General features: G+C 35.3%; 1 protein-coding gene across 1 annotated transcript in view; it reads left to right on the top strand.

The window, feature by feature from the left end:
- Positions 1–24,293, top strand: part of DNAH7 (dynein axonemal heavy chain 7) — a gene marked incomplete at its 3' end in the record, with an annotated part of 233,361 nt that overhangs the window by 166,433 nt on the left and 42,635 nt on the right. The window contains exons 48-53 of the mRNA XM_082841795.1: positions 7,146–7,336; positions 11,281–11,414; positions 12,146–12,481; positions 18,642–18,768; positions 19,701–19,895; positions 21,392–21,484. Of these exons, the coding sequence (XP_082697921.1) occupies positions 7,146–7,336; positions 11,281–11,414; positions 12,146–12,481; positions 18,642–18,768; positions 19,701–19,895; positions 21,392–21,484 (1,076 nt within the window). The remainder of the gene's footprint in view (positions 1–7,145; positions 7,337–11,280; positions 11,415–12,145; positions 12,482–18,641; positions 18,769–19,700; positions 19,896–21,391; positions 21,485–24,293) is intronic.

Raw genomic sequence — 24,293 nt, 5'->3', positions numbered from 1 at the left:
TCAGAGAGAAGTGAAAAGTTTTAAATCTATGATAGAGAGAGAAACAGATGGCAGATTTTGTAACTATTTTTATATTTAATCTTCGAGTAACAGAATCAGCTACTGTTACAGTTTTAAAACATAAGCAGTTAAAGACTCTTCCATTTAAGAAGTTCTCTTTAGATTTTGACCTATTCCAGGACAGTGGCTTCTGATCTCTCATCCCTCGCAGGCAGCCTGGGTAGAGAAGGCAGAGGTTTCGGCTTCACCCACCTGCCTCGGGTTCAACCAGAGCAGGCCTCCCTTTTTTTTGTTGTTTATATTGAGTTTTAAGATAAAATCCTCTGTGAAAAAAGTATCCTGCTGCTTAAAAAAAAATGTTTGAAAGCCAATGTTCTAGAAAACAGAGGTACATCTGTATTAGCTACACCAGTGGATAAGGTGGGCATAGGATGTTATTCATGTTAATATTGCTGATAAGGCAATTTGTTCACACCTCAATAAAACTGGAAGAATAAAAGAATATTTTTTTAATTTTTAAAAAGAAATCAACTTGTATAGAGGAGCTTTTAAGGGCTTTCCATTAACTCCATGAAAAAAACTCTTTGCATTTAGAGCAAAACCCAGCATTATCTGAGCCTTCCTTATTTTTATCTTATCTCCTAGCACTTTCTTTTCTTCCCCCCTTGCATATAACGTATCAGGGAGGCGAAACTACTTCTGGCTCAATGTTTCTTTCATTTGCTCATTTCTTTGTTCATTATTCATTCACGTAACAAATATTTATTTTGCAACTAGCATGTGCCACTGAAAACAGAGCACGCACAGACAGACTTGATCTCTGCTGTCTTGGAGCTTATTGGTTTAAAGAGCGAGACAGAGATTACACGTGGGGTGAGGATTAGATGGGAGTACAGGGTACACGGGGGCAGGCAGTACATATAACAACATGGGGTTGTTTCTCATCTCTTAGCTTTCGTCTGTGCTCTTCCATCCATTTAGTGAATTACTTTAAATTTCACCCTTTAAGATGAGGCTCAAACACCTTTTTCTGTGACATCTCTCTTAACCTCTCTGATGAACTGCCAGCACTGAAGCTTGTACAGGTTTCTATGGTTTTTACAGATTTCTATTGTGTACATAAATGTTTCTCAACTCCAGCTCTTTGAGGGTACCCAGTAATTGATTAATCTACTTTGAATACAATATGCTGCACAGCTGAACATACTATGCAGATTTTTTCGTATTAATCTGAAGTCTAACATAGGATAATGTAGATAATTCATAATTTAAAAACTGATATCAGTTAATGTCCTAAATGCAGAAGAAATATGAAGAGAATACTTGGTTCTCTTTGTTGCTAAGAACAACTGCTTTGAGCAAGATGATCTGCCTTACTCAAAGACATTAGCAGCCATGTGTTTGGATTCCCAGTCTTGGCTTCCCACAAGGTTTGCAAATACTGTGATGGGCTGGCTTTTGGGAATGAGAAAGGAGGTTTTTACATAAACCAGCATACTGTTAACTTTGATGATAGAAATATGAAGAGAAGGCTGTCTCATAAATTTTCTCCTGTATTTTAACATGAAACATACTTTGATTTAATTAAAAGTGAAAGAAATCAAAAGTTAGGGTCAATAAATTAAGGAGAGCATTCTGGGTAATTCATGTCTATATGGATTTTGGGTTTTTTTGTTTTTGCTTTTTTCTGTTTTCAAGCTTAGAATACTTTTGCTTTTCCAGTAAGGCTTATAATACAGTAAATACTCAATGCTGAGAACATATTTCTTTGAAATCTGGACGCTATAGAAATCTTTCCTAACAGGCTTAAGACTTTATTCTACTGGTGAGGAAATAAATTTTCACTTTTAGGGAAAAGAATCAAGTCTGTAATACTTAAGTTTTATAGTGTATATTTTAGCTTTGAGAAAAGACATTTATACATATTAATGTAGACATTCTTAATTCGCTGTGAAACTAAAACAATTCAGGGAGAATAAGGGATGAAATTGTATAATATCATTTTTTAGTAAAGAATAATTTAAATATTAGATTTTATGCAGAAATTGTTAATAAAAGTTGAGGCAATTAAACAAAACTTATGTTATAATATTTCATAAACAGAATTTCAGTCCATAACACTCTAGCAAATTAATAGATTTTAAAAGTCTGATCATGTAAAAATGAGAAATTGATATCTATTATCACTATTATTGTTTAACATTATTAGGAAAGTTCTTTTCAATGAGGGTGCTATAATATTTGTAAAGAGGAAACAATATTATTGTATTTGTAGATAATATATTTCATCTAGAAAACCAAAAAGAATTAACTGAAAAGCTATCTAAAACAAAAACTTAGAATGACTTTAACAATGCATAGTGAAAAAAAATGAGAAAATTTCACACACAAAAAAAAGACTTGAGTAAGACATCATTTTTTCACTGATAGGAAAACTAAATGTTGTGAAGATATCAACACTTTCAGAAATAAACGTTTTAGAAGTAATACTACTTATTACTTCTAAAGTTAGCCTAGAAGAAAGTACAGAGGCAATAAAAATTCAGAAGAAGAGTAAATTTGGAATTAACTGTTCTGGAATAAACTCTAATATTGATACACGTAAGCCTTTAATGCATTAGAAGGTAAGCGTTATAAAACAATGGAAAATGATAGGTCATTCAGCAAATGGTGCTGCAAAAATTGGTTTTGTGAAAAAACATATCAAGTCATAGTCTCATCTTACATCAAAATGTGCTCCAGATGAATTAAAGAGTTAAATATGAAAGAAAAAAAGAGGAGACATAAATGCTAAAAGAAAACATAGGGGAATAAGTTGTCTTTGATGGGAAAGAACTTTCTAAGAAAATACACAATGGAAAAAGATACAAAAGGAAAAGAATAATAGATTTGACTCTACAAATTTATAATTTAATCCAAGAAACATTATATAAAAGAAACTTAAGAGAGAATATCAACAATATTAAAAAATACAAATAAAGTTTAAAAAACTAGCACATTGTGACAGTTGGTGCCCAGTGTTCCCTAATAACCGTTCTCACCTCCTTACTATTAGCACCCCCTGTGTTTACCTGGGCACATTGGATTCAGAGTAAAGGAATAAATTTCCTAACTTCTGTCATCATGTGACTGTGGTCTGGCCATCAAGATGTAAGTGGAAGTGCCATTTGTGATCCCCAGAAAGTATCCTTAAAGGATACTGCTTCCTTTTCTGTTTCTTCTTTTTTTTCTGATGGCTGCAATGTGCATGTTCTCTGAAAGGCTCTTTTGGCCAAAGAGGTAAAGCTGTATGCCAAAAATGGTGAAGCAGCAAGATGGCAGGAACTTGGATCTCTGACAGTTAAGACACACTGTCCTTCCAGTCTTGGACAGATTACCTCAGGCTCCTCTTTACGTGAGATATAAATTCCTTCTTGTTCGTGTCACTGTTATTTGGGGTTTTTTAATCACTTGCCACTGAACCTAATGGTGAAAACATGCCCCACGATAGGAAAATGGGCAAATATTTTAGCATACAGTTTCTAGAAGAAAAAGTATAATTAGCCAAAGAGCACCTAAAACATCAAGCCCAAAATACAGATTTTAACAATATTTTTTACCTATCAAATTGTAAAAGTCATGAATATAACATTTAATGCTGGCAGTATCACACAGTGGTTAAGAGAGCTGTGTAAGGAGCCAGATTGCTTAGTTCGAGTTCCTGCTTTGTCATTCACGAGATGATTTAACTGAAAATTTTACTACAGTCGCCTTGCTTCAGTTTCCTCATCTGTAAAACTGGGTTAATAATATTTGATAGTTTTTTAAAATTAATTTATTTATTTGTTTATTTTTGGCTGTGTTGGGTCTTCGTTGCTACGTGCGGGCTTTCACTAGTTGCAGAGAGCGGGGACTACTCTCCATTGCTGTGCACAGGCTTCTCACTACAGTGGCTTCTCTTGTTGCCGAGCACGGGCTCTAGGTGCGCGGGCTTCAGTAGTTATGGCATGCGGGCTCAGTAGCTGTGGCACGCGGGCTCTAGAGCGCAGGCTCAGTAGTTGTGACGCACAGGCTTAGTTGCTTCGCGGCATGTGGGATCTTCTCGGACCAGGGCTCAATCCCGTGTCCCCTGCATTGGCAGGTGGATTCTTAACCACTGCACCACCAGGGAAGTCCCCTGATGCTTTTTAAAGTTGTGAGGATAATGACAAAATAAAATGCCAACATGATGCCTAGTGTTCATAAGTACAGTGATATTATATAAAAACAGGTTTAAAAACAGCAGAATGAGTGCTTATTGCAACTCTGAAACCTCTACAGCCTTTCAGGAAAGTAATTTGGCAATATAAAAAATCTTTAAAATGTTTGTAACTGTTGACCATTAATTGCACTTCTAGGACTCCAGCCTGGTTAAGTGATCAGAGATGAACACAGGGGTTTATTCAAAAAGATGTTCACTGCAGTATTAACAGTTGGAAAAATGGGAACAATCTAAATAATAGATTAATGTATTTAATATACTATGATGCACTCATATTATTTACCCATGAAAAATAATCATTTTATTCAAGCAGAAAATTATAATGAATTTAAAAATCATCTGACATACCTGTTTTTGTTAAAGTCTCAGCAGTGAAGGAAATTGACAAGACAATTTTAGGACTTTATTTAGCCAGGAGTAACCTGTGGGAAGAAGTGCTGCAACAGAGATCCAAATACCTGTCATCCCAATGCCCTGAGCTGCTGCTTTCCCATCCAGAGGGCACATCCCATCCCTTGAGGGACTCCTACAAAATGCCATGATTCGAGTTTGGCTATGGTAGCACCCCAAACACCAAAATGTAAGACTTCAATTTGGCAAATGTATCAAGTACCTTAGCAATGTCACTGGTCTTTGATCTGGGATTCCCTTTCTAGAATGCTATCATAAGAAAATACTGTATACACAAAGATTTTGTAGACGGTGCTACCTATAATCTTGAGAACAGGAAACAATCCAAATATCTAATAATGGAGTATTGGTTAAAAATGAGAGAACATTAATATTATAGACTATTGTGCAGTAATTAAAAGCATGTTTATTGTTTTTTTTTTTAGTAACAAGGGAAAATATTTATGCTATAATGTCAAACAAAATAATTAGGATATGAAATTAGATATATTGTTGTCTCAACTGTGTATAGAAAAAGATAAATAAAAAATACTGGGCTTCCCTGGTGGCGCAGTGGTTGAGAGTCCGCCAGCTGATGCAGGGGACACGGGTTCATGCCCTGGTCCGGGAAGATCCCACATGCCGCGGAGCGGCTAGGCCCGTGAGCCGTGGCCGCTGAGTCTGTGCATCCGGAGCCTGTGCTCCACAACGGGAGAGGCCACAACAGTGAGAGGCCCGTGTACCGCAAAAAAAAATAATAAAAAATACTGAAAAGAAAGATATTTAAATTCATATGTAGTTTTATGTCATTTTTCTATCAAGTTATATATACTATGAATAAATTATGTAAAATATTTTGGGGAGGGAAAGATTAAGAAAATATGACTAGAGGCTGTTTTTCGGTTTCATCTGTTGAAAGTGAGGCATATCAAAAATTTTGAGAGTTTGAGCAAAAATCCATTTAAACCAGGCGGTGCCAAACCAAAAGTGATAAGGAGCGTCCCTCCGACAGGAGCTGGGGAAGGATGTATACTGTACAGAAACAGTAAGGAAGCAAAGAAAGGAAACTATTTGACTACAGTTTAAAGCCTGTTTGGCTGCTTGTGATTGGTTGTCCTTCGAGTTTTGATTTCATAACCTTGAGGCATTTACAGGCTTAAATTTTGGTTTACTTATGTAAGCTACCACACCTTACAGCTGTCTCAGTCTAATGGCCTCCTTGTTTAATTAATTTAACATTTCTTTATTTTTTCTCTATATTTTCCACGTGTTCTACAGTAAGTGTGAGTTACTTTTGTAATTAAGAAATATAATAACCGTTTAAATAACTACAACTAGAAATGCTTTTTCTCCGGTGTCTTATACCTCACTGCCATCATACTTAGGCATATAGTGAATCCCAGAGCCGGGGGGGGGGGGGGGGGGGGGGTAGTCCTGAGTAGCACTCTGACTAAGACTATGGAAGCAGGCAGGATGACCAGATAGCCCCACCAATGAAGCCCTTTCCACATACATCCATTTATTTTTATGGCATCATTTCTTTTTAAAATTATTTCTTTTGGCAATTACCCATTTTATTTAATTTATTTATTTTTAAAATTTATTTTATTGAAGTATGGTTGATTTACAAGGTTGTGTTAATTTCTACTATACAGCTAGGTGACTCAGATATATATCTACACACACATTCTTTTTCACGTTCTTTTCCATTATGGTTTATCACAGGATATTGAATATAATAGTTCCCTGTGCTATGCAGTAGGACCTTGTGGTTTATCCATTCTATATATACCAGTTTGCATCTGCTAATTCCAAACTCCCAATCCATCCCTCCCCCACCCACCTCCCCATTGGCAACCACAAGTCTGTTCTCTATGTCTGTGAGTCTGTTTCTGTTTCGTAGATAAGTTCATTTGTGTCATATTTTAGATTCCGCATATAAGTGATATCATACGGTATTTGTCTTTCTGACTTACTTCACTTAGCATGATAATCTCTAGGTCCACCCATGTTGCTGCAAGTGGCGTTTCACTTTTTATGGCTGAGTAGTATTTCATTGTGTCTATGTACCACACCTTTATCCATTCATCTGTTGATGGACAATTTAGGTTGTTTCCATGTCTTGGCTATTGTAAATAGTACTGCAATGAACAATGGGGTGCATGTGTCTTTCCAAATTAAGAGTTTTCTCTGGATATATGCCCAGGAGTGGGATTGCAGGATCATATGGCAACTCTATTTTTAGTTTTTTGAGGAACCTCCATACTGTTCTCCACAGTGGCTGCAGCACCAGTTTACAAGGAGGGTTCCCTTTTCTCCACACTCTCTCCGGCATTTGTCATTTGTGGAATTTTTCATGATGGTATGGCATCATTTCTTTATACTCAGAAGACAAAAATAGTTTTATGCGTAACTAGAAACAGCAGCAATTTAGAAGGCTGGAAGAATTTGGAGGGTTGAAGGTTTACAGTCAGTATTTAAAATAACATGAAATATTTTTCTGACTTTATTCCAGTGTTGCTAGAAAATGTTGGAGAAGAACTAGATGCAATCCTGGAACCTCTTCTACTAAAACAGACCTTTAAGCAGGGTGGGAGTACCTGTATCCGACTTGGGGACTCTACCATTGAGTATTCACCAGACTTCCGCTTCTATATTACTACCAAGCTAAGAAATCCTCATTATCTTCCTGAAACTTCAGTAAAGGCCAGTATCTAAAACAAATGTTTCTTTACCAGATTTTACAATTAATGGCTGAATTTTCCTCCTGAGCCATAAGAAAAACAGGTCTTCCTAAGTAAAATGGATTTTGTCCTTGTTTGGCATTTCCTGAAATTGCTATAATAATTTCCAAATGTTGCTTTTGTATGTGCATGCAAGTAATAAAGGAGCCTTCAGTATGCAGTGAAAAAAGACCATGGGAATCTAATTTCTGCAAGTGATATTATTCTTAGATTTGCATTGTTAAAAATAGATGACATATATGCACATTTTTCCTTTGTAATAAATGATAATATGCTAATTCTTAGAATGGGAATTCAGGAACAGAACTCCATTCTTCTTTCTCAGAATAAGGTTGCTGCTATCTGATTTTATATAGTTACTTAAAGGAACTGTTTTAGATCACTCGTTCTTTTAAAATACTAAAAATTCCTTTAAAAAGTAAAGTTAGGGCTTCCCTGGTGGCACAGTGGTTGGGAGTCCGCCTGCCGATGCAGGGGACACGGGTTCGTGCCCCGGTTCATAAAATGACTTGAGACGTTGACTTGTAACCAAGCTTCTGGAGGTTAGTCCATTTTTTATTCCCAATTCTTAGCCCTGGTTGGCACTTGATAAATGTTTGATAAATGTTTTTAGAATGAGCGAATGAGGAAGGGAAGGATAGTTTTCATTTATAGAAGCTAGGAGGAGGGAACATTAAGAAATATTCAGATTTTGAAAGAAACATATAGAGGCAAGATTTATCCAGAGGGTCCAAATGCTGTCCTTTATTAGAAATATTTAAATTAACATGGGCATCTCTCTGTAGAGACAGAGGAGGCACTAAGATGACATAATTCCTGCCCTCCAAGGTGAATACTCATGGTCCCTGCTCTCGAGAGGCTTACACTGTAAATAAGCTGTATGTCAAGTGACAGTATTTATGACTAGGAAGACACAGAGGAACTCAGAAGACATAGGGGACACACTTTAGACTGGACCTTTAGGGAAGTCAGGAAGACTGGGGGAAGGTGGGGTGACCCTTGAGCTTAGTTTGAAAGACACGGTGTTAAAATATGAACATTCTTAGTGAGTGTTTTCAGTTAATTAAAATAAACGTGTTTTCTAAACACCTAAAAATTGGGTCATGTGTTCACCTATTAGGAGAGGCAGTATCTGCTAGTAGTTAAGAGCATGGATTCTAGAGCCAGACTCCCTTGGTTCAAATCCCAGCTCTGTCACTTGCCAGTTGTGTGACTTTGGCCATGTTATTTAACCTCTCTGTGCCTCAGTTCCCTAGTCTATAAAATGGGAATAATAAATGTCTATCTCATAGAGTGATGTGAAGACTAAATAATCTATGTAAAATGCTTACAGTAAGGCCCAGCAATAGTGTTATGAGAGTTAACTATTAGTACTATTATTTAACTTTTAAATATATGTGAAAAAGAATGACATATAAAAGAAAATAAATCCCAAAGCTGCGTTACCAAAAAAATTTTTAATAAATTGCATGGAAAACCTTTTTTACTTTTCATTAAAATTTATGAAAATATCACAAATGACATAAATAATAATTTATGTACACTAATAACCAGTTATAGTAGAAGTCATAAATCAACCACCGTGGAGAGGAAACTATTTTATGATTCAGTATTGAAATCCTTTAGATCCCTAGAATGTCTTATTGCTTCATTATTTTTAATTGCTGGGATTGATTAAACAGGGATTAGAAAACATAGTGAGACGATTACTTGCCTTCATTTACAAATTAAAATATTTCCTCTTGATCTTATTTTTAGGATCTTTTATGTAACTTTTGCTTTCAAAAGTACCCAAGGGATGGTATTGTGCTGCTATAGTTCTTTTGCATCTAAATGAAAATAAAATTATGAAATCATATTTGTATGATTTTAAATGTTTATTTGTGAGCAAATGGCTAGATTTGCAAAATCTTGATCTCAGAACATCTAACATTAATGGAATATGAATGAATACCTCTTTGTGCCTGAGGTAAAAGTTGTAAAACATACATTTCCCTAAGCACTGTGACAATGGTTTGGAGAGTAAAGCGAGTGTAACCTGTGCACTTGGTTTCTCATGCCAACAGGAAAAACGTCTTGAAAACATTAATGATAATTTTCCCATGAATAAAGGCCAGAGCAGTAGAGAATTGCATAACAACACTGAGTCATTTTTAATTGCTCAGTTTCAAGAATTGTTGCTTATTATTCCATATAAATTTATGATTATGCCTATGTAATCACATTTAGTGGCATCCAAGGCCTGCCATGGGGCAAGCCAGGGGGAACGGTTTAACCCGAGGACACCACCATGGAGAAGGTGCCTGGGTTTGGGCAGAGGAGGGTGTTGCCTTCACAAGGGTACAGCAAGGAGCTGTTTCACACTTCCTGACCACAGGTAGGAAATTTCTCACACAAACAAAGTTACTCCATTCACGAAGAGGAAATATTCTCTTACCAGGGAAGATGGGGAGACCCAAGTTCTCCCATTCCTCAGTCAGGGCTGAAGCACGTGCAGATGTTTCATAGTGTGTGTCTGAGATTTCACAATCAGTTCAGCTTAGCTACAGTGAAAGGCACGTGAAAGGGAGGAATGGGGGAGGAATGGGAAGTGATGCTCAAGACATAGGTGCAGACCTTAATTCAAGACGTGAGCGCAGGCAGACTGCAAAATAGAGGCTTAAAAAAGCAGGTGGGCGGGGGAGGTCAGCTTAAGCCAAGGTCGGGTGTTTATCGGTTCATTGGTGACCAGAGCCAGAAAGTTTCTGCAGTTTATTGCTGTGTGTATTGATAGGTATGTGGAGGCAGGAGTGAGAGCAGATTGTAGAGGGCTGAGGAATGAAATGAGGCAGAGACAGAAAGCATATACAAGTAACATTTTCAGTTATATAGTTATGAAGGCACAAAGGGAGATGGTTCAGTAGCTGAAAGGGATTGTGTGGATGATTTGTTTTTTGCTTTTTAAAAAGAGAGACCAAAGCACGATTACTTTCCCACTTATGGGAAAGACTCAGGAGGGGGAGTTTTTTTTTGTTTTTTGTTTTTTTTTTGCAGTACGCGGACCCCTCACTGTTGCGGCCTCTCCCGTTGCGGAGCACAGGCTCCAGACACGCAGGCTCAGCGGCCATGGCTCACGGGCCCAGCCACTCCACGGCATGTGGGATCTTCCCGGGCCGGGGCACAAACCCGTGTCCCCTGCATCGGCAGGCGGACTCAGAGGGGTAGTATTTTAAGCTGTGGGCAACAGAGTGAGACCTGCCTGTAAGAGCCGTTAGGTACCGGGATGAAGCAGGGTTAGCAGACTGCATCTTGATGGACACTGTCGAACTGTATATTCCTTAGTTCATAGTAGTGGCTGAGTATCATATTTTAATATGATGATATAATGCAACATAATATATGCTATGTTGTAATATGATTATATTATTGTATATATCATTATAATACGTAATATGATTGTCATATTGTGAATACCGTATATACTTATGACAAGTAATTGTTCTTTTTTCTCTCATCTCTTTGTAAGATCTCCTTTGCTTTTTGACACCACTGGGATCCTTAAAACATAAATCAGCTAGTCCAGCCAATATGAAGGATGGCCTCCAGCCTGATTCTAATTGATTTGGGGATTAAAAGGTAGTCAGAAATTGGACCAATTTGAAATAAGAATAAATTGATCACCAAACAAAACCCTCTGAAGTATTACATTTATGACCATGAGAAACTTCAGTGGGTTTTTAATCCAACAATCCAGTTTGCCTATGCCCTTAATCACCATCTCTACAAATTCCACTTTTCACACATACTACCATGGTAAATAGAAACAGTTTTAAATCAGAATGTGAAGTGTATAAGCAGAGGCTTTCTCTGTTGAGGCTTTCTCAACAGAAATAATGATGCAATTGTTGTGTACTCTTTCATTTACAGGTGACACTATTAAACTTCATGATCACTTCAGAGGGAATGCAGGATCAGCTTTTGGGAATTGTGGTGGCACGAGAAAGGCCAGACCTTGAAGAAGAAAAGCAAGCCTTGATATTACAAGGAGCTGAAAACAAAAGGTTTTAAATGTTATAAAACACAGAATTATTCTTACTTGTTTCAAGATCACTTAGAATCAATTAAAGTACATTTTAAAGATCTACTTTGTTAGGTTTAATAGGTGCATTGAATGGAAAGACTTAAGTGGAAAATATATGGTATTACAGAGTCTCTATGTTAATTTGGAAAATTGCATTGCAGAGTATATTTTTACATACAAGTTCTTAGGCATTGGAAGAATTCAGAGGCCTGCCACAAGTCAAAGCAATATATTTTCAACCATTCAATGAAGTTTTAGCGCAAAAGTTTCAGTATTCATTATGTAACTGAGGTTACCTGTTTTCACTGGAGCATAGTCTGAATGAATATGTTGCATTCCATTTTCTGCTTGTAGTGTCTGTATCATAGGTAAAAAAGGTAATGCTCTAGAAGTCATGAAAAATTTCAGAAAATAAATGGAGTGATACTTTCCGTTCATTGGGGGCTGAGATTCTTAATGGCAGAGTAGATGGGCTTACCATCTCTCTCTCTAGTTACCACATAAATGATCATTAGAAAGAGAAGTGGAGCAGAAAGCCCTGTCTTTTTGACATTTCGCAAGATAAGAAATTAATTATACAGCATCACCGTTTTGGATATTTGTCACAATGTGATGCATTTCTTAAGGTTACAAGCTCTTTGTTTCTTATGAAAGAACATATACATGAAGTGATTTTTAATGATTTCTTCTGAGAGAATTGTTTTATTCCAGGCAGTTAAAAGAAATAGAAGACAAGATTTTAGAAGTTCTTTCATCTTCGGAAGGCAATATATTAGAAGATGAAACCGCCATTAAGATATTATCTTCCTCCAAGGCTTTGGCTAATGAGATTTCTCAAAAGCAGGAAGTAGCGGAAGAGACGGAGAAAAAGATTGATGCCACCCGCATGGGCTATCGACCTATTGCCATTCATTCCTCCATCCTGTTTTTTTCAATTGCTGATTTAGCTAACATCGATCCCATGTACCAATACTCACTGACCTGGTTTATTAACCTTTTCATCCTGTCTATTGAAAATTCAGAGAAATCAGAAATTTTGTCAAAAAGGTACGTAAAAACAATACTAATTAATACTAATAGTAGCTAATGCATGAGAAATAAATAGTAATCGGTGGCCTTCATTGTTGTTTAAGAGTGGTGTGCACCTTACAGCCACATAGCTAGAGTGAACTTGATTAATAATTGTACCAGAAATAAATCTGAGGGTTATAAATTGAACAGATGTGACCAAATTCAGTCTGCCAGGACTTTGTTTAAATAGATAATGGGATTATAATGTAATTCTAAAAGGAGGAAACATTTACTTCTGTGTATCATTTGCAAAAGTTATTTGTGATGGGAGGTGTGGAAGGAGGAGGTAGTCCCCCTAAAAGATATGACTCTTAACCTCTGTAAGCTTGCATTCGAAAAGTTACATATTCACATTTTGATATATACATGTATAAAATTTGTCAGATAACAGCGTTTTTGAAAAATAATCTTGTGATTTTGTTATTCTTATTTATATAAAATACCTTATTTTACTGTTGGCTATTGCAGTAAGTAATGGAACTAAGACCTACTTAATAGTAAGTCTCTGAGAGAATAAAATTTCATTTTATTTGTTGTCAGTGAGATAAATTTTAGTTGGTATTAAAACATGTTTTTAATAGAGTCTAACATTAAATTACTTCTCGAACAAATAATTGCAACCTTTGCCCTTTATAACTTTATCAATCAATACGAAGCAAAATACTTCAGTTTCCTAACTGTTCATACCCATAAAAGAAACTTGATTTACTGCTTATCACCCACAGTTAAGAATTATCTTTTAGAAATCCAAAATGCTCATCTCTTGAAATCTAAATTGAATTCCTTCATTTATCATGGTAGAATTTTGCTAAATTTTAAATGTTCTTAGACTGAGCAATTTTTGGTTAGTATCATTCATTACTTTACAAGCCTGTATATGAGGCTAATGAAGCTGTTGGATTGACACTTGGCTTAACAAACAACTTTTCAAATGTCTGCCCATGAGAAAGAAAAGAAAGGGAAGAAGAGGGTATCTTTACAGAAGGAATGCATGATGGTAGAGTTTAAAGTTTCTTTTTATATTATGATATTTGAAAATGTTTAGTTTATTTCTTCCAGTATCTGACATTTTCAAGGTTAGCAAGGATTAATGAGTACAGAAAACAAAAATTTAAGTGACCTTTCTTAGAAAAGTTCCCAGCCCTTTGCATTATTGACTTCAACATGCATGTCTGGTTTTCACACTAGATCCTGAATTCCCTGAGGCAAGGATTTTTTTTTTTTTAATATTCCTAGAACCTAGAACTTATCACAGAGCTAATCACATGGAGCAACATAGTACGTGCTGTTCTGCTTTTCACTGCAGTTCTTAACTTCTACCTTGGTTAAAACAAAATCACTGGGCTTCCCTGGTGGCGCAGTGGTTAAGAATCGCCTGCCAGTGCAGGGGACACGGGTTCGAGCCCTGGTCCGGGAAGATCCCACATGCCGCGTAGCAACTAAGCCTGTGCGCCACAACTATTGAGCCTGCGCTCTAGAGCCCGTGAGCCACAGCTACTGAAGCCCACACACCTAGAGCCCGTGCTCTGCAACAAGAGAAGCCAACGCGATGAGAAGCTTGTGCACCGCCACGAAGAGTAGCCCCCACGCGCCGCAACTAGAGAAAGCCTGCATGCAGCAATGGAAGACCCAGCACAGCCAAAAATAAATAAATTAAATAAGTAAATTTATTAAAACAAAACAAAACAAGGTCACCAGAATGCTGTCATTTTAATTAGTTTAAAATCAAGGTATGTCCTAGAGTCTAGGGAAGAAACTTTCTTTGCTTTGTCTCTTAAAGACATATTTTGTGTACAAGATTTAAAAATTAGGACAATTTTATGCTTTAAAAATAGTTATTGGTTGCTTTATTACCTCATTATATTAAATTAGGACTCAGCCACAAATATGACATCTGCTTCTTCATAACTATGATACAGCCCCTTACGATTTATAGGAAATAAAATTCTTTTCCCCAGATGTAAGATTTGACTGAAATCCAGAAAACAAAATGTGCCTTTTTATTTTTAGTTAAATCCTTTAATGCAGAAACAATGAAAATCATATTTATGACTAAAGTGATCTTAAAAATATAATTCTGGGACCAAAGAGTAAATAGAAAAAAATGCATTTGAAAACTTTGATTGAAGTTATTAATATTCTTACAGAAACATGCAGAAGTCAGAAGTATTTGCTCGATAAATTTTCCTAAGTGAGCACACCTGTGTACCTAGCAGCCAGGTCAAGGCATAGAACGTCATCAATAGCCCAGAAACCACTCTGTGTCCCCTTCTAATCACTATAACCCATCCCCCAAGGTAATCACTGTCCTGACTTTCAACACTAGAGATGAGTGTTGCCTGTTTTAGAACGTCATATAAAAGGAATCGCATGGCCTGTGCTCTTTTTTGTCTGGCATCTTGCACTTCACATTGTGAAATTTATATTGTTTTGCACAGTGCAAAGCAGTGGTTTATTCACTTTCATTATTAAGTCGCATTCCCTGTGCTCATTATTGTTGGGCAAGTGTAAAAGCAAATCTCCCAATCCAGAAGTTTTCTCCACAAAGTAGTAGAGAAAGAAAACAATTTTTTATTGAATAATTATTAAACCAGAATGTGATCCACATCGACCGGCAATCCACTAAGAGACTGCAAAGACAGAAATCTTCTCCTGACTTTACCAACTGAGTTAGCAAACTGGCTTCATCCAGAGGAAAAGCAAATGTCTTATCTTTATGACAAGAGGTAGTTTTACAATGAGGAGCCAGGTGCCCATGAAGATGGCTCTCAGGTCTTTGAGAAGGACATTCCTGGGTCATAAAGTTGACAAAAAGCCTGCCTAGTTTTCACAAGAATTTATACACATTTCAAAGAGACGAGAAAGTATGTATAATTTTAACTTTTCAAACGTAAATTCTCTAAGAAGAAGGAGGAGAGGGAAATCTCTTTTTAACATTTTCAGTGTAAAAAAAGTAAACCTCTTATTTTTATTTGTCCTTTCACTATACCACAAATTATTCATTCACTCTACTGTTGAGGACATTTGGGTGGCTTCCAGTTTAGGGCTATTATGAATTTTTGCTGTCTTGTACACTCTTGTACGTGGGTATTGTATGTACACATGTATGGTAGGTATATATACAGGAACACAATTGATGATCACAGGGTATGCATATTTTCCATTTTAATAAATATCGCCAGGCTTCCCTGGTGGCGCAATGGCTAAGAATCCACCTGCCAATGCAGAGGACATGGGTTCAAGCCATGGTCCGGGAAGATCCCACATGCCGCGTAGCAACTAAGCCTGTGCGCCACAACTATTGAGCCTGCGCTCTAGAGCCCGTGAGCCACAACTACTGAAGCCCACACACCTAGAGCCCATGCTCTGCAACAAGAGAAGCCAACGCAATGAGAAGCTTGTGCACCGCCACGAAGAGTATCTCCCGCTCACCGCAACTAGAGAAAAGCCTGCGCGCAGCAACGAAGACCCAATGCAGCCAAAAAAAAAAAGAAAGAAAATAAATTAATTTCAAAAAATATGATTAATAAATATTGCCAAACAGAATTCCAAAGTGGCTACAGCAAGGGAGACTCTTTTAGGAGTCCTGCTTAATCTTCCTTTTTTTTTTTTTTTAAGTAAATTGTAAGAAGCTAGCTGTCATTCAGAAATTAAAGATAGAGTTCTCATAGAAATCGTTTTTTGTCAATCATTGATAAACATCAGGTAACCTGTTAAATATGTACAATTTTTACTTGTCAATCATACCTCAATAAGGCTGGGGGAAAAACAAAAAAAATTAGGTAACCCGTGTTCTCTGGGCAACTACTGAATTATAGCTATAACAAAGGCATAGAAAGCATGTGACTATACACCAGAGTACTAAATTGTTTGAGAATCTTAATATTGGTCTAAAATTATCTCTAATTTCCTTTTACTCAGAGATAAAAATATTTCATTTTTGTTTGTCTTCTGATAGTTATTATTTGTAATAATTATTATTTAATAATACCAAACATATGTTATAACTAAATTTATGATATAACTACTATGGTATGTACTATGAAATAGCCATAATAATCGGGATCATCTTTTATAAAATTTTTAATGCATCAGAATTTATTATAGCAAAATAAATAACTAGCAAAAAAATAAGCACAGAAACAAAAATCTGACTAGAATATAGCTTTGTTACAGGAACCAAACTGAAATCAGTCTCTGTCTCTGTCTCTCTCTCTCAATAATACATGTAAGATCACACATGCCGGTGCATACAGAGTTTTTTCTTTTCCTTCTACTTCTGTCAAGATAATTTTCCCATGTTATTAAATACTCTTCTGAAATATAATTTTTAGTAGCTGTACAATATACCTTTTAATGAATGCACTATAATTTTCTTTATAATTTTCTTACTGTAAGACTTTCAAGTAGTGTCCAGCTTTTGTATTATGAATAACACTGCAATAAATATAAATGTCCACATTTGATTATTTCCTTTGGCTGAATCCCAAAATTAGGACACAGTTGTTCATTTCTTTCAGACTCCTGATATAAATTCCTTTCCTGTAAGGTTATTCAAATGTACAGTTCCATCAGAGGAGCATGACTGTCTTACAACACTGTGCCGCACATCAGCATTGAAAATAATAATTTTTATCCTCTTTTATACTGTAACAGATTATTAAAATATTTTAATTGACATTTTAATAAAATATTTTAAATACTTGATATTTAAGTATTTAGAAATATTTAAACTATTTATTTAAAAATAAATATATTTTTATTGGCATTTAATGAAAATGAACTTGAATTTCTAGTATGATTGACCCTTATAATTTTCCTTTCTATCTTCCTCTCTACAAGAGGAAGTTTGTCTTAAAGTGCAGAAATTATTTAATTCTAGAGAGACCAAATTTGAGTCACCCTATATTAATTGTACTGTTACACGAGAGAAATTAAATGCCAAGTGTGAAAAGACCATCTATTAGCATAAAAATGGGGACAGGAATTGTATTATTATTTTGAATTTTCAAAGAATTCAACTGTATCTCAGCAACTAGCTTCAAGGACTTCTCTACCAAGCCTTTTTCAGAGTTCTCAATTAGAAATAAAATATATCAATTTGTTGTAATTCTTTCTATGGGAATGCTGCCGGGGGTAAAATAGTTAAAGAAATAGGGAGGTAAGGAAGAAACTAGAGCAGGGATGATCTACAGCTTAGGATATCAGTCTGGAAATAACCAAGATATGGTTATACTGCTAGATAATTTTTTTTCTAGGCACATTAAGAAACACCAATGTAATTTTGTTTAATCATAAACTATGCTAATTTTCCCTTTAGATGCTTTATCCTTTAGATAATTTAGGTCATTAATCTATGTAAATCATTAGCTTACTACAAATGTTTTCAGCTAACTTTATTTCTATTATAACTAGTATAACCTATGTAATAAAAATATTTTTAAAACTTTTGTCTCAGTGGTAGTTTACCCCTCATGAGATTAGTGAAAATGCTTAAAGTGCTATATTCATGTTAAGAATTATTATGGATACAGATCACACATGTTAGCACTTACTAGGAAGTTGTTAGTTGCAAATATTGTGATTATTCACATTCCTGTGTCTTGTCTATGTGGTAAATAAAAATGTAGTTTATCAAGTTTTGTGATTTCTCTGGTTTTTATGGATTTATGAGCAGAGTGGCACACTACTAAACTTAATGTTAATTTAATAAACGAGCTATTAACTTTAGTCTGTTCATTTAATATATAATATAGAACATTTGGAAGTGTTTATGGAATAAAGAAATCCAGTTTTACCCCAAGGAATGTTTTATAGTTAGAAATAGACCAAAAACTGTTAAATGTAATAGATTAATATACTGTGCATTGACTTTTTCCCAAAAGGAAGATTAAGTTTTTTAAAAAATCAGTCAATAGTAAAAATGCAGTTCTACTGAGATGTTTCTACATTGTGTAGCTCTCAAATTGGTGCCCCCAGTTAATAAGGATCCTTGATTTGTTTGGGGAGTAATTGACCAGAAAGCTTATTAGAAGAGCACACATCTAAATGGTTTATAATAGGTTTCCCCAAGAGCATTTTTTCTTAAAGGATAATGCATTTTTATTTATTTACTTTTCTTTCTGTTGACCCTTAGGCTTCAAATTCTCAAGGATCACTTCACTTATTCCCTTTATGTTAACGTCTGCCGATCCCTCTTTGAAAAGGATAAACTACTCTTTTCCTTTTGTCTAACTGTAAATCTGATGATACATGAGCGTTTGGTCAGTATTGTTTTAATTTGTAGGGAAAAAATATTAACGTGAATTCATTAATTTATGAACTTGTGTGGGAATATATATAAAAGGATGGTAAATAGTTAATTATAGTTAAGGGATCACAACTAGATTGAATTTCACAGAGGTGAAAAATAAATTAAGCAGAGTTCATTATATAACTATTACTGCTTAAATTTTTGTATGTTTTAGTTTAAAATAGTTTCTATCAGAATCTTATATAAGTATGCATATAAATTAAATATATTGATATATGTACTCCAAGTAATAGTATAAATGGCAGTATTTTTAGAAACTTTTGCAAGTTCGTCAAATCTAACCATTGGGCCTAACGATACCATTCATTAATTTTTGCTATGTTTCAAATCTATTAAAACATAGGAAGCACTTTAAGACTAGAAGAGAGGTGTATAAATTCACTATTTTATATTATGTGTTTAAGATTTATTGATTTCATATGGCAATGTATTAGTTGAACTCTGAAGGAGTAGAAGCTTTATTTTTGCATTTCTTGCAAAAATTTCGTAGCAGTACCTCATTATGTTTTATGGAAAATAATTGAAAACATAGCAGATTGATTGCCTCTCAACAATTTTTAGAGCCAATAAAACTATAAGAAGTCATTTAGGAAAGCATATATTCAAAAAGAATAAATTCAGATTTCCATTTTTAGATCAGTAATTCTGGAGGAAAATTATCAAAAATACCTATCTAAAATGGAACTATTTTGAAAACTGGTTATAATGGATACACTGGTTTCTTATGAATAAATACTGAGCTATACCAGTAACTATAGAATTTTATGGGGACCATACCTGAAGCTTAAAAATCAAATAGTCAATTCTTTTTAAATGGTTGTAAGTTTACTATGTATATGATGAACTCACTTCTGACTCTTCATGCTACTTTGTTTTCCAAAGATTAATAAAGCTGAGTGGAGATTTCTGCTAACTGGTGGCATTGGACTGGATAATCCTCATGCCAACCCTTGTACGTGGCTTCCTCAAAAATCTTGGGATGAAATATGTCGACTAGACGAGTTGCCTGCCTTCAAAACCATTCGTAGGGAGTTTATGCACTTAAAGGATGGGTGGAAAAAAGTATATGATAGTTTGGTATGTTTTTATCCCTCTTGCTTATTTCAGAGTTTTTAAATGGAGAAAATAATGTCAAACAATTTACTCTTATCTTTGAATAAAAACAAGATTTAAGTAAGCTTTAAACTGATCAAATATTAAAATCAGTGCTTCGATTAAACTATCCCCACCTTCAAAATTGGTGGTTCTGTTTGCACTTCTATTCAAATTCCTTGAAATATATAGAGATGCAAAAATGCTGCATGGTCCTTAAAAGTACTCTTTTTGAATTTCCATGCCAGGTATTTTATTTATTATCAACTTGTACTTTGGCAATCATAATGGCAGATGAGTTAAAATTTTATAAAACAGATATTGTTTAGATTTTCTGAATACAGGACACAAACTAATAAATATTTTTGTCATTTGACGAAAGGGAAAAGCTAATAGTTCTCAAATAATTTTCACGAGACCCTATCTTGCTAATTGGAGATAGCTAACATATACCATGATACTCAGTTTCCCTTCTAGAATACGTAGGAATTGTTGCCTCCCCTCACTTTTCTTTTAGTACAAGGGCTAATATTTTGATGATTCCCAGTTAATTTTTTCTATTTTTTCTACTCTCTGGACATTCTGCTTTCCTTGGGTTTAATATGCAACAGTTCTGTTGCAGGGGAGGGTGGAGGGGAAAAAGAGCCAGATGCGTGGAGAACACTTTTTCTTTGGTGACCTGTTTGTTGTATTATACATGATACTGAGATTGTGTCTACACCTGAATTTAAATATTTTGGACTGGATCTCTTTTGGATCGCTCCTAGTTAGTAACAAAACTACATTTCCCAGAGGCAAATATGTTTTTGTGTATAGTTGATTCTAATTTAAATAGAAATTTCCCTATGATAAAGCATGGAGATGTCTGATCTGAGATACTACATAGCCTTCCTAAACTTTTCAAAGGTGCAGGTGTCTTTTTTTCCATGTTTACTCCTCCTCCTGGAATCTTGATACCTCTCTTCTTGCATATTTTTAATAGCACTCTTTTGACTTCTTCTTTGATATACACATTCTCAAATATCCCTTTCTAAAAAAGATACCAAAAATTCTTCAAAATAAGAAATAACACATATCCTTCTTCCTTCTTTTGCAATAAATGGGTTTTTTTATAAATAGATAATAAGAGTAGTTGGTAGGTTTTTAAAATGCCTTTGGAGAAATAATGGGGAAATCTAATGCACATTTATTTTTTTAATAACAGGGATCATTTTGTGCTATTGATTAATATTCATATTGACATTTACCTGCTTAATTCATGTCTTAGTTTTGTTGTTTTTAGTGGCATTTTAAATTTTCTTTTTGTATCTTATTTCATAACTTTGCCCAACCTAATAAAATTTACATTAGCATTCTTGATTTCATTTAGTCATTATATGAAATTAAAACTCGATTTAAAAGTCAAAATACTGTTTTTGGGGGGTTTTTTTCTTTTAAGTAGTCTTCCAAATAGCATTGAGTTATATCCACTGTCATTTTAGGAGCCACATCATGAGGTTTTTCCTGACGTTTGGGAAGATAAAGCGAGTCAGTTTCAAAGGATGCTTATCGTTCGTTGCCTGAGACCGGACAAGGTAAATGTGGTCTTTGAAAGCAGCTCAGTGAGTCCAGTCCCTCCTCTCTCCACAGTCCAGCCAAACACGTGTTTCCTTATGTAATCATGGGTCATGGGGGACGTAAAGGAGCCTGGGGGAAATAACCCCACTTCCTTCTAATGCAGCCATTTTTCAAAAAGTGTATATTTATTAAAACCACACTAAATTAGTAACTCACCAGATTGTATTTTATGGTTTTATTTATGTTATGATTCTTCCTTTTATTATATGCTTCCCCAATTCCTCACAATCTACTTCCTTTACATGCAGTAATCTCATTTTTATTCTTACTGTTTCGATGAAATTAGTCAATGTGGTTTACATGAAGCTGATTTACTAGACTTTCTGGCTCCTCAAATGCTATGCTGTACATGGTTTTTTGTTGGCTTTTGGAAAGCTAGTAGAATATTAAGACATTCATCACTGCTAACTACAAAGGAAAATGTCAATACTATTAATTTTCATTTCTTTAAATAATAAATTATATAACCAGTGAATCAGCTGACCTGTCATATGAACAAATTGCAGTACTCATTGACATCCTCATTTGTATTATTAAATTCCATTTAAGAAAACAACTGTTCACTTAATTGTAAAGACCCATACCCACAGAGATATCTACATACTCTGAGAACATGTAGACATTAGGAGTGTGGGAAAAATAAATTGAACAAAATATTCTAATTGTCCACTGTTACTGCTTGAGTAAAAGTATACATAATTATTTCAAAATTTACTGTATTCAGAATTTGAGTTGCCAAGGAATATAATACAATACTTCCATTCTAACAACAGAAAAAGCAGAGCTTAGATGGTGAAAGCCGTGTATTTTTTTTTTTAAGTTTTTCTGCACATCAGTGATAATATAGGGTAGCAGCATTCTTTCCTCTGTAAGCCATGGTCTGTTCGATAAACACATGTCATTCTTGCTTGACTTGGCAGTGTGGCCTTAGCCAGGGCCAAAGCATTGGTTAGGCACAGGGCCTAGGGCCCATGATACTCTTAGGGGTTCATGAAAATGTTTTAATTTCTTTTAAAATGAGAAAATAAATCCGTCTGTATTATATTTGTACTTATACCAAAATAGTTGTAAAATACAATTTTTTATATTTATTTATGGAAGAAGGGACCCGCGAAGTGCCAAGGGCCCCTGAACGTCATAATGCTGCCCAGCTCTTAGATGCTGGAAGTACCTCCCGTTGTTGAGGATCATTATTAAACTGATGAAACATCTCCCCCTTGGTGGCCCTTTTAAGAATGAATTTTCACTGGAACTTTAGCATTAAGCATCAGAAGTTTTCACTTCAACTATTAAATATGGAAGAATATGAAGTGCTTCAAACTCTTGCCGAATACGGCTTCTTCCTTTAAAACCTTTTATTAAAATTTTCAAAGGTTGTTACTTTGTTTTCTAAGCTAAAGACTGTTCTGCTAAATGACTCTGCATGTACCATTGACCTTCTCCCCTCAATATTTGATAAACAAAGAAGTTTCTGTTCATGTTTTATATTGTTTAATTAGAAGTGATTAATGAGCCGTTTCCTAATTGCAGCAGTTTCATCTATAAATATCTTTTCCCCAGTTTGTTTTTAAAAATTGGACATTTTAATCTGAAAATATGTTGAGCTACCAAACAGATCCAATATTACTTTCCACAGTCACTCTCTTTTTAAAGTGTATTCGAGGGAGCTGGGGAATTAGATATTCAAGCTGAGGAATTTTTGTTTGTATCTTTTTGTTTTTCAATCCATTGAGGTTAAACTTAAGGTTTCATACTTCTCTTGCCTACTCTGCACAATACTTCAGCACCTTGTCTTATAACTTTTTCTTATACGTTTCCATATCTCCTCTAGAGTTTTTTTTTGGATTGGTGGATGAATGTAGACATTAACGCTACTCACCAGTATTTCTGGTTCTCCTCTCCTGAGTACACTCGAGGTGGGGGCGTTGTGGCCATAAACCTTGCTTTGGCCAGTAAGATGTGAGCGGAAGTGTTAGGGCAGAAGCATCCCACTACCAGTGTGAGATTCTCCAGGGCCCTCCCCCCCGCCACCAAAACTGTGGAATCACGTGTGGATATTTAAGTGCCATAAACAGGCTGCAGTGCTGAGCCAGCACAGGGAAAGTTTGTTGCCTGGACACCCAGATGACTTTGCTGGGACAAGAAATAAGCTTTTGTTGTGTTAAACCACTGAGATCTGGAAATCGTTTGCTACTACAGCATAATTCAATTTATCCTAAGTGATTAACTAGTTACCATTATCTATACTATCACACCCGTAATCCTTAATATAGAAATAATTATTAGTATGCTCTTATATTACTAGCAACCTCAAACCCTTCAATCTTGCTGTTGCCAGGTACTTTAATTTCTAGTGGTAAATCGTTGACGTTAGAATCTATGTATTTAAAATTAATATATGACTATTATGCTTTTAAAAGAATGATTTTCCAAAGCAAAATGGTATTAGCATGCCAGAGAAAGGAACAGTGCTATATGAGGCTAATAATTGGGCTAGTACTATATAGATATTATTTCTTTGCCATCTCTAAGTCATGAGATATGTATCACCCCTAGGAAAATCAGCAATTGTTTGATCTCTAGTTTACAGTATATGTTATTTGTCAGCACAATTTTTTCTGTCTCCTTTCTACTGCTCTCCCTTCAAAACCAACTCCATCCCATGGTAAGAAGCCACAGATGCCAGGTTATCTAATGCTCTAGTTTGGAAAAATGTAAAAGATGCTCACTGACTCACCAGTAGGAGAAATGAGATGGGTTTGCACC

Source organism: Leucopleurus acutus (assembly GCF_964270905.1).
Source record: "Leucopleurus acutus genome assembly, chromosome: 6".
In the NCBI taxonomy this organism is placed as follows: Eukaryota; Metazoa; Chordata; class Mammalia; order Artiodactyla; family Delphinidae; genus Leucopleurus; species Leucopleurus acutus.
The sequence above is the reverse complement of the archived record's forward strand: the minus strand, read 5'-3'. Positions and strand labels throughout refer to the sequence as shown.